Here is an 11,753-nt window from a genome sequence, read left to right as displayed (position 1 = left end):
TGCCGTGCTGAGCGGTCTGTAGAGCGGTAAGTTCTTTACTTTGGCTAGAGGCCAATGGAATGAATATACGGAGTAGCAGTCCGGACTACAATTATAAAAACATCGGCTTTTGCCTAGGTTGAGTATAGACTGCCTGTGTCTTGCGGCTAACTCCGTCGAATATAGCCATTTTTATATTATACAAATACTGAAGATGACTTCCTCGACTTTTTTTTTCTCCTTTTACTCTCCAAATAGCCTGCCAGGTTCTCGTCTCTTGAAGCTCGAGTATGCGCTCTTGGCTATAGAAGTCTGACCTCATCTGAGATGGAGAAACCCTCAATATCAGGCCGTAATGAATGTCTACCGTCAACAGGACCCATGTATACTATTCTGCCCTCAGCCGACCTTGCCTTGACTGGGAGGTATCCCCCAAAGGCATTCGAAAGCATTGAAAGGCTCAAGGAAACAATAAAAGCCGCCTTTGATACACTCGAAGAGCACGATATTGATCAATACCTGTCTCTAGGATCTGTGTCTGAACAGGATTTTCAACACCTGGTCCAGGAACGCCAGCAGCTATGTTATCCAGTGAGGTTTACATACTTCCCAGATATTGAAACTCTTATTGTCAAACTCGCCATACAAAGGCAGAACGTGGCTCGCATGGCATTCAGGCGAGAGATCACCTCCCAGTTAAGGATCATGAGTCTCGACATCGAGGAGCGTCCTGGCTTATGGCCGTCCATGCACGTTGGCCCTACTGGTTCCGTGAAAGAAGCTGACGATAGTTGGTCCCATCCCTTAGTAGAGCCTAGGAATAAGGATTGGCCAAGGATCGTCATTGAGAGTGCGGTAGCAGAATCAATGCCTAGACTCCGTCAAGGTGCCTCCTGGTGGATAAATAACTCTAACGGGCAAGTGCAGATCGTGATCTTGATCAGTGTGCACAAGGACAGCAAGCGTGTAGTATTCGAAAAGTATTTCCCAAAACCCAGTGTTCCTTCCAACACCGGAGCGCAATTTAGGACAGCCTATATTCCAGACCTGATTGCAACTACTGAAGTGTGCTATGGAGATGACCCTCCAACTGTCCGAGGCCCTTCGGTCACACTGGAGTTCCAGCGCTTAGTGGGTAGAAAACCGGTGTTGTCTGAGAAAGATGTCATTCTGTGGCCAGAGCTGCTCTTGGAAATTGCCGAAGACATCTTTGAATATGGCGGCTTCCCCCCACTCAGACTGGCACGGTACAGCGTTCCCCATATGTTGACCTCTCATCTAAATATTGGAGGCGCCCATACTCCTAATGCTCGTTAGCCATAGGATTAGGACTGGGAGACAGGAAAAAAGACGAGCATTTGGTCAAATAGATAAATAAAATTAGATGGTTTACTAGTACGGAAACGTAAAACAATCACCTTTTTACATCTGTTTCAAAAATAATACCTGATATGAAATTAATGAGAACAAGGCCGACCCTACGCATCTCGTTATAGTTATACACCAATTGACTGACAAGTAGCTTGTCGGATTATTTTGGAACGACCTTCTCGCACACGTGAACATGGTGTTATAGTTTTAAATGTTCTCTGCCTGAGGCCACAACATCACTTCCCTGGTATATTGCCGTACCTGACCGCCCTGATATCGCAGCGATCTCCGCCTCAAGCAGTGCGTCGCCATTGATTTCTCTCTAGCTAGCATCAACGGTTTTTCGTGCCCATTCATTTTCCAGCTTCCTTTCCTTTTTCTAGACCGCTACAAGTGCAGCCAATACACCATCGCACTCTTCCAACCGAGCCATCTCTCACGCGCACCGCGCCCCCTGCGCGCATCCGACTCGAGCTTAATTCGCTTGCAAAGAGCAGTTGCTCTCTGATCACCAAAATGCCTAAATATAAGTCTCCCCCTCACCTTTCGATGGACCCTTGATACTGACAAAGAGATTACTCTTCTGTAAGACACTCCCAAACTCCTTCACATCAACCCGCGGACTTGTCCATCGCGCATGCAATTCCTTCCATCCTCCTATCCAGCCATCACCTCCGGAGTCACATCCCCACTGACCGATGTCTCTATTCGATTATAGGCGACTACTGCGATGTATACCTCACGCACGACTCGATGAGCGTGCGCAAGGCGCATAACGCCGGACGTAACCACCTCAGAAACGTTCTGGAATACTACCAACGTACGGCGGCCCCATCCACCCCAAGACCACCTCGAAAGAGAGACCTGCTAACGCGACACCAGAAATCGGACAAGAAAAGGCCCAATCGGTCATCGACTCCATCACGTCGTCCTACGCCGCCGAAGGCCAGGCTGTCCCGAACCCCGCGATGGCTCCTCCGGGGGCTTACCCTCCTCCATTCGGCTTCCCTGGTATGTCACACATCGCCACCTACTACATACATGCACACTACTGCATCGACCAACAAACTAACACCCTCTCCTCAGGTCGACCAGGTCAACTCCCTCCCCCTCCGTTCGGAATGCCTCCTCTGGGCGCACCCGGCGCGCCGGGCATGCCTCCTCGTACGTTACACTTCTATCCCCCAACAACTAAAACCCACACTTGAGGTATCTTATCTAACCTCCATGAAAACAGCCCCCGGAGCAAGAGGTCTTCCCTTCCCTCCTCCCTTCCCCGGTCCAGCAGGCGCCGCCCCTCCTGCCGGTCTCCCCCCTCTCCCCAACATGCCCCCGGGTGCCCAGGGCTTCCCTCCTCCGCCTGGCGGATTCCCTCCTAACTTCCCGACCCCTCCCCCCGGTGCTGCTGCTGCCGGGTTCCCCCCGATTCCTCCCCCAGGTCAAGCTCCAGCAGGATATAGCCCCAGTCCTACGCCCGGTTTAGCTGGACCGCCTGGACAGGATGGTGGTTACGCACCACCGCCCGGTATGGGTGCCGGTTTGCCTGGCCCGCCTCCGGGATTGGGTGATAAACGGTGATGGTGGGTAGTAGTATCTTATCTTATGTTGTACCTGTATCATGTGTTGCTTGATTTATTTACTACGGGGTTTCTCATTTTTCATTATTTTTTTTCTCTTTATCTGTTTGTCTAGATTTTGCTTCTTTCTTTCAAGTGATTCCATACCAGCGTTCTATCTATGGGGATTCGGTTATGCAATATTTCTTTTCTTTTGTTTGATTGAAAGGAAAGAAAAAGTTGGTAGATCAACAGAATATGAATAAAAGGATTAATTGGATGGATTTTTCTTTATTTACTTCGTCATAATGCGTATGTGAGTGGCATGGTACCAATACCTATGAAGCTTCCTGAAGTAGTGCGACGACAACCTTGATAGAATGTTATAAACATGTTACAATTGAAACTACTAGATAGCTCTAGGATAATATGTCAATGCAACTCAGGCACGGCATTATGATTTCTTTCCATACACGATGAAATCACAAGAATAATACAGGGATATCGGATCAGACAAGTAGACAGACCCCCTGCCAGCTAATAAAATAAAAGGAACACTTCACGTAGTCCACACAAAACCCAAGTACCGATCTCCAGATCCAGTATTTCAGAACGCCAGCGGTGAAAATAAATCGAGAGAGAAAAGGGAGGAAGGAAATGAAAGGTGGATTGCCTTTGGTAAGGATTCGGATGTGAGAGCCAGAGGAATTGGGAGAAAAGAAAAGAAGGAAACAAAAAATTTTCCTGTATATCATAGTATACGACAAGGAATGGTAGCCAAGAGCATATAGGCAAGCAAATGGGAGGAATCACAATATAAAAAAGCAAATAAACGCACATAGCGCGGGGGAGGGAGGATGCAGTCAGTGGAAAGCTAGAATAGGGCCCGAAGAATCAACCCATGCCCGCACTAAGCCATAACTTCATCTCAAGCAAGGCTAGAAAGCAATCATATTAAATCTTTCAGTGGTCGTAACCTGCTCCCCGTTGCCATGGGCTCGGGTTGTTTTGTTGCCGGTATGCATGTGGGTTTTGGAAGGGGGAGCTATTGTAGCCTCGTGGTACAGGAGACGGTGAACGCCCGAAATTAGCATCGTAGGCAGGAGGGCCATTGCGGGCCGAGTTGTCACTAGGGAATAGCGGCAAAGACGGATCGACAGGCGAGACCGGGGAATGACGAGCGGTCTGGTGTGTCGTGGCATCAGGGGCTTCGAGATTCTGACGGCTAACACTGGCACCGTTTCCACTGGAGAAGGACGTATTGTCATCCTCGAACGGACTGGATTGGTATGGTGACCCCTTCATGTCCCCACGAGCGGTAGCACCCAGAGCATCCAGTTCGGTGGTCAACTGACCCCCGTTCTTGATGAACGAACCCCGGTCATCTCTCATGGGCTGGTACCGTGTGTCGGGGTTCTTGGAAACGATGGCGTAAACAGATGCGATCAAGACCAGGATCAACAACACCAGAGCGAACACAGCGTTGTATACGAAGAAAACAACACCCATAACACCAGTGACAATTCCAGGTTGGTTGAACACATCCGAGAAGAATAGCAGGAAGATCGTGTTGAGGAAGTTAATGGCGGCAATCGAAATGTTGTAAATATTGGTCTTCTTGTCCATCCAGGGCCGGAGGACGCTGACAGCAATGAGCATGCCAGCCTCAATGATGACAAGAGCGATGGTTTGCACGACCGGAGCGGGCTGGCTCAATCCAATGAACAGGCCCTTGATCAGAATATAGCCCAGGAACGGGACGATGAAGTAGTACGCAGTTGCGCGGTACTGGACATACAAGAATCCCCACTTGTTCAAGCAGGTAGGGTCAGAGTAGAGGATATAAGCCGGGTTCTTGTGCATGATGACAGATCGCTTGGCCAGACGCAACACCTTCAATGCTGCCCAACCCAGCGCTGCAACCACCGAAAGGAACATGATCACAGCAAGAACAACCTCCGCAGCTGAGTCGACCCGGGTGAATTCCCACAGGCAGAGTACACACATTTGGGGGAAGCCGATCAGCGTGAGTCGGAACAGAATTCCACGTGCGACAACCTTCCATCCGTTACGGAACTCCTGGAATTTGTCTCCCTTCATCTTGCCGTTCTTAGCAAGGACCTCACAGCCAAGCTTGAAAATAGCGACGAGGGCCATCACCAGCGCAACGAATACAACGAAGAAGATAAGACCGGTCAGGAAGATATTCGTAGATTCAATTCCAGCCTTGAAGCCAACACGCTCGATACCACGAACAATGACGCTAGAATCAGTGGCAGTTTGGGTACTGGCATCCGCACGTTTATGCCAATGCTTGAAATACCCAGTGGCCTTCCTGACAATGGGCTCGTCATCGAGGGAGCGCTTGCGTCTGAACAGTTGAACGGACGTAGTGGACAAGTCCGAAAGAAGGGTTGAAGCCGTTCCTCCGGTCGAGCGCTGGTACCATGTACAGATGGTTTCCAGGAAGCCCACATGGATGATACCCATACTCCACTGGAAATTCTGGGTCCAAGACTCCACGATCGGAGGCATTGCGACGGATGTCATACCAATCATCGCTTGAGACTGCATGAAACCGAAGAGAGAGAGCGCATTAGCCGCGACGTGAGCAGCCGTGTTCGAATGTCCCAATCCAGAGGTGATAGCAGAGGCAGCCAGACCGAGACCGGATATGATAGCTGTAGTCCAGCCGACGCCCTTTTGATAAACTGTCTTGCCGTTGGAGAGAGATGCTTCCACACAGGTAATGGCTTCACCAGTCGTGGTGGAGTTGATATAGATCCGCACGTTGGCATCAAGATCCGGGACGGTGTATGCGATGTCTAAGCGCCGGTTGTTAGTGAACTAGGGCTCACTCAAAGGGGCCGCCGATGACGGAGATCACTTACTCGGAATGGACTTGACCACCGACTCGGGCACGGTAATGACGGCTTTCGGAACATCGATCGTGCCCGCATTCATGGGACAGAGTCCAGTAAGATCCATCTCACAAGGGTCGAGAGTCTTGGTCAACACCTGGATACCGTAGGCCTCGAGCACGAGCTCTGCAGTGACCTTTCCAGAAATTGCAGATACTCCATCGAAGCTGAAGGTAAGCGAGCGGTTGCCGGGGGTGAAAGTAACACTGAAGTAAGTGGCCGTGAAATTCGAACTGTCCTGGCAGATACTCAGGGCATTGGATTCGATGAGCTTGGTGGCGGCGGCCTGCGGGGAGTTGAGCAAGACGACCAGAAGGCCGATGAACATGGATATTAATCGCATTTTGGCAAGCTATGTGGCCGACAACTTGTCGATTCGTAGGAAATAACGAGGGCGCCCGTCGACCAGTGCGGGAGACGCGGGGATAAAAAATCAAGTTGATCGAACAATAAGGTGGTACTCCAGAGCACCAGCTTGGCGCGGCCGGATGCGGTCGTGTAGGAAGTCGGCGGAAGCTGTTAGGGAGGGAGTGGTACCGCAGTAGAAATCGCGGAGGGTAGGATCGTAGAAGGAAGAGTCGGATAGGGTAGTATGTAAGGATTATCGCTCGATGGGGGGGTGGGATCCTGTTGCGGTTACGGTTCACCACGTCATTGGTAGCCCAGGGCGCTTGCTTTCCGGGATACTGGAACAAAAAGAGCGGATGAAACGGGGTTACGTCGGGTTTGAAAGAACGATTGTAAAGAAAAGAATGCGATATATAAAATGAGTGTCGACTGTAGTAGTAGTATAAAGACTTTCAAGAGAGTGTGGTAGTTGGAAGTCGAAATAACAACAAAAGCGAGCGTGGGATGGCGACACACAGTATGGCCGGGGGTTGGTGGTTGTCGAGGTGGAAGAACGACACACGGGGAAGGGGACTGGAAGATGGGATAAGATGGTTGCCTGAGTCTCCCTAAAAAAAAGCGGGAAGGGGAGGGAAAAGAGGGGAGAGGTGTTTCGCACCCTCTGGGGAGATTTGGGGGGGTGCGCAAGGTCGAATTGGCGGAAAGAGAGGGATGCAACGAGAGAAAGAAAAGAAGAAGAGGAAGAAGTAACAAAAAGATCCAGACAAGAGGGAAGAGAGAGAAGAAAGAAGAGAAAGCGACGTCCTCCCTTCGAGAAACACCAGACACAACACAGTCACAGCGAGTTGGACGTGTGTGTATTATTTCTTCAGGGGATTTCAGCTCTTCGGGGTCGCAGGAGAGACGGCCGGGAATGGAATGCTGTCGTTTGAACTGGTTTGAATTGGTTTGAAACCGCCCGGGACCCTCCTCTGCGCTGACTCAGCTCGGGGGCCGCCCTCATCTCGCCAATCACAAGGCTCAATGGCACTCTGTCACGGGAAAGTGGAGTCGAACCACCGCCGGGCGGAGTATGTACGATACGGTATCAGGTCGGTATTTGATGGATGGGGATGGATGGAGATGAAGTACTAGTAGTAGTAATAGTACTTCAAGCACGCAGGAACAATAATACTAGTAATCATGAACAATAGCCAAGACAATCAGAATGGTTGACAGATGATAATGACCAGTGAATCAATCTCAGTTGGACCAATCACTTATACGCATGAATCAAACTCTGCTCAATTTCTTCTCACTGAAATGATCACACGGTTCATAGGAGGTCGGAAAGCATAAAAGAGAGCAGGTCACTCATCCTGCTCAGCTGCCGACCTCATATACTAGGGCTTCTGTCCCGCTGTGCAGCTGCCACACCAGGAATGATCAGAGCCAATGTCTACCTAATTACGAACTAAAAACTAACTGGCTGCTTTGCTGCCAGTCTGTCGGTACCAACTTGAAGTCATATTATTTGCCTTTTTCTTTGCCCCAAGTCCCAAGGCTCACCTTCAGTCGGACTCCAGTGGGTGCACGCGCGTCCCTCAGGGGGTTGGGTCTGGCCAAATGCGGATGCCTACTTATGCTTTCCTTTACCCGCCGGGCCGCACTCTGATTTGTCTAGCATCGAGCGGGCCAGAGCAAATTTTATGGCGCCCGGGGGTGCAAAAACGGCTGGCAATCATGGATGGTTCCATCCTCCTACGGCATTACGAAATTATCATCCTCCGTGCTTGCTTGTGGGGTGCAACATGCAGCCTCGTAGAGGTTAAAATTCAATGTCAGTGGATCTATCTATGTAATGTCTGCCGCTGTTCGTCGTGATCGCAATGCCGTGGACATGGACTTACACAGTACACAGTCCATCGTGTCTTGTGCTGTATGTGCGAGGAGATCTACATCAGCACTTGCTTCCTGGTCTTACTGCCACCTTGACCCAGTAGTAGTTCATCCACGCACCTAACAAAGTACTTTGTAGCTGTTGTCGAAGAACAGACTTTTTGTTGTGCTTTCTTTTGCCCCTCCTGCTTCATTTCTTTTTTTCTCTTGTTCCCCCGCTCACCGCCTGGATCGGAATACTTTACATCGATGCTATTAATAACTTGGCTTTCCCACGAGTTGTTGCGACGACCCAATGATACGCACTACTGCAACTGAAACGTCGAGGTGCGTACCTTCATCCAGCGCAAGCATAAGAGGACAATGCAACATAGGAAAGAAGAAGCAAGAATAAAAAATTCTCTTCATCTGCCATCATCTAGAAAGACAGCATCGGTCTCTCCAAACCCCGTACATATGAGATGTCAGGTCGTTTATCGATCAACTGGAACTGTCAAATCTCGCAGCATAGGTTATCTTCCGACCGATCTATTTGTGTTTCAACCGTGGACCTGGACCCTGTACCTGAACCCCGTGTGTAACACGGTAACTTGAGCTTGCTGAGTAATTCCCCTGTAGTAACTACTCCGTCAGGCGCGTGGCAATTTCGATCCTGTCGCATGTCAGATTGCAGATAACCTGCCTCAATGGGATATAGAAACGGCAGAGTGTTGGGTCATTGCTCATGCGTGGTTTTACCTTGGAACCGTGTTTATAACTGTTGATCTGGAAGATCAACGGAATAGGACAGCGGATCGTACTCGTATGTCTCTTGTTTGATTGACATAAGTGTTAGTGGGTGCGGTAGGGCGCCCCAGAGGGCGTTCCCGGAATGCCACTAACAGCAAGCCTGCCGTCGAGGGCTTAACTATGGGCTGCTTCTTTTTAATCTACTATTAGATAGTTTGGCGAGGGGGGAAACCTGGTCTGTCTGCACAGCCGCCTCCTTGCCCAATCTTCCAGAAACCAAATCAATCTAGTACCTACCACCTCTTTCCGATTTAATCAACTACAAACCAATCCTCTTCTCTTGCAGGAAGAAACAAAATATTTCATGCTTTTCCAGGTCTCATCCTTCCCTTATTACACAGGATATATACCTGCTACCACATGTCTCGGACGACCTTCCCACTTCCCAGACACACGGACATCGTAGTTAAGATTGCTAAGATGCCACCGCATCCCGCATCCCTGATCAACCCTCCCCAAGCGAAAAAGGCAGATCATCAGAATTTGCCCGTCCGTGACTTGCGCATCATGACGTCCGGACCCCATTGATCAACTGCTCTTCTCCTCTCCTCCCCAACCCCGTGCATTTCCCTCCCTTCTTCCATCATACCCAGTGAGCGGAGAAAAGAAATCCACAACAATGCAATTCTCCATTCCTTTCTTCCTTTAGAGCGATCAAAGGGAAGCAAAGCAACACCGTAGTATCGGATCATCCATCCACAGGGTCCTAACCCGCTGACGCCGCCTCAACCTTGGGTCTGGCGGAAAGGCTCGTCCTATTTTTGGTGCTCCTGGCCCTCAGTTACTTACGAGTGCAGAACCACGGATTGCGTGTCTCTCGGCTACGCCACTCTTCCTGGTTTTCTGGTTCTTTGCTAGGGCCTGGGCCATGAGTTGGTAACCGTGGTGTCTGGTGAGTGTTTCATGATTTGGTTTTTCTCGAGTTTAGGCGGGGGTTTTCTAAGGGTATAAGATTGTTGTGAATTGGTGGTTCATAATTAGGTAATTGTCGTATTCATGCTTGTTGGACAGTATCATATTCATGGTGCGACTACTGTTCAACGGACTCAAGACGTAGTTCGTCAAGTGGACGAATGCTAAATCATGAGGTACAAGTGACTTATTCATAACTTCTATACTGTACATCTCCGCCGTTCTAGTAGTATCGCTAGTATTGTGATCGCATATCTTTCCGGGCTACTACAACGGTCTCCTGATGGTTGATATATATAATCCTCGAGTGAACATGACATTTTTACCTGACCTGAAACATAACGAGTTTTTATTCTTCTGGTTTCTCGAAACCCCACCATGATCCTAGTAGCCAACTACTGACGAATATATATCAGAGTCAGCCAAGTTCCAGTACTTAGTATTATGCCTCCATCACCATCAAATTCTCGAGCAACATCACAAAATGAATGATATTATCGCTCCTCGATCATTGATCTCATCACCCTACTCCTACGGAGTATCTTCTCATATCAACCAGGCTTCGCCCTCACAAATATTCAAGGAGCCCCCCTCCCGCCCCATAAACCCACTAGCCCAGAGCTCAACGGCTAAGTATCTCTCAATCCCACTAATAATACCTAAGTACGGCAGTTCCTGGTTAGAGTATACACGGCATTTAGATACCTTACCTCAAACATGTCAACAGTTGCATTTCTATACTCTTACTTACTAACCTTCATTTATATAGCAATATTATAATCTCCAATCTAGCAAATTTCAACACTGGACAGTGGTACCCATACCTATCCAACAGACAAGACACTGATGACGTGTCTTTATATAGTCTACCATCAACTTACGTATTAGCCGTCCCCAGCCAGGCCCGCTCATGCACATACACGAAAGACATAGGGTAGTACTTAGACTACTCCATCTTTGCCCGTGCGGTTTGTGACGGAACGGAGTGCTGGTATCCGGTTCTCTTGTGTACACTGTGCTTTCGTTCCCCATGGGACGATAAATCTGACCTTCTGCACAGTAAGTAACTAGTGTTGGGATGGATGATCTCCGCGGAGTCGGAGGGGGGCTAGTTTACTGCAACTACATAATATTAATGACCTGGCCTTACACAGTGATTATGGCTTCCTACCGTATAAACTAGAAGCGAAGCTTTGTTCCAGATGCTTTATTGACTGAAGTCGAGTCTATCTAAGTATAGATACATCTGAAACGTCGGACCAGTCTTCTCCAAACATTAAAGTGAGTGAACTAGACTAGTTTGATGTTCTATGTTCGCTTGCTTACAAAGGTGCGCATCCCTGGAAGGGTGCCGAGCTAAGCCACTCTCAGGGGTAGATTTGGATATCTCAGATGTAGAGTTTTAACGAGCGGGTTGACCGAAAGTCAGTCAGATTCGATGTCTGTGTGTGAGAGAGAGAAGGAACAGAAAAGGGGTAACGAGTTTCTCAGCCATGACTAGCGCTTCATGGAATCCAATCCCGGCAGACTGTGTTGGGTTTGGGGCTACGCAGCCCGTGTCTGATAGCTGGGTTCGTTCGAGGATGATCGTAAGCACTGTAGCGGAATGGAGAGATTTTAGTGTAGGGTGCTATGTTGGTAGTAGTAGTAGTAGCAGTAGTAGTAGTAGTAGTAGTAGTAGTAGTAGTAGTAGTAGTAGTAGTAGTAGTAGTAGTAGTAGTAGTAGTAGTAGTAGTAGTAGTAGTAGTACTTTCTATGTGAGGTGGTAGGTCTGTATTGATTGTGTTGTTCTAGAAACACAGAGTATGCTGCCTCACCTGTACTCCTCTAGTCAGGTGATATGAATTTGAATAGATGCTGGAGGCTGTATAGTATGGAACTGTACCTCCTGCCTTTTACAGACGATAATTGTGAACCGCGCATGAAACAATGACATGAACCTCCAAGGCCGAGCTGTTCGGGTTCGGGTCTCGGGATTTCGGGCGAAATTTCCCTATAT

The 11,753-nt window shown here is 48.9% G+C and overlaps 2 protein-coding genes across 2 annotated transcripts; one reads left to right on the top strand and one right to left on the bottom strand.

Moving 5' to 3' along the window:
• Positions 1-306: 306 nt before the first annotated feature.
• Positions 307-2,928, top strand: BO85DRAFT_378384 (putative U1 snRNP complex component Yhc1; the record flags this gene model as incomplete). Its single annotated transcript, XM_025656296.1, has 5 exons — positions 307-1,291; positions 1,925-2,170; positions 2,233-2,361; positions 2,437-2,514; positions 2,588-2,928. The coding sequence occupies 5 exons, from the start codon at positions 307-309 to the stop codon at positions 2,926-2,928; spliced, it is 1,779 nt and encodes a 592-aa protein (XP_025512663.1).
• A 941-nt stretch (positions 2,929-3,869) lies between these two features.
• Positions 3,870-6,170, bottom strand: BO85DRAFT_378707 (transient receptor potential ion channel family protein; the record flags this gene model as incomplete). The annotated part of the gene is made up of 2 exons (XM_025656309.1): positions 3,870-5,731; positions 5,798-6,170. 2 exons carry the CDS (start codon positions 6,168-6,170, stop codon positions 3,870-3,872), a joined length of 2,235 nt encoding a protein of 744 aa, XP_025512662.1.
• Positions 6,171-11,753: the final 5,583 nt, after the last annotated feature.

This window comes from Aspergillus piperis (assembly GCF_003184755.1).
Source record: "Aspergillus piperis CBS 112811 unplaced genomic scaffold BO85scaffold_18, whole genome shotgun sequence".
Classification (NCBI taxonomy): domain Eukaryota; kingdom Fungi; phylum Ascomycota; class Eurotiomycetes; order Eurotiales; family Aspergillaceae; genus Aspergillus; species Aspergillus piperis.
This window is presented reverse-complemented; position numbering and strand designations above follow the sequence as displayed.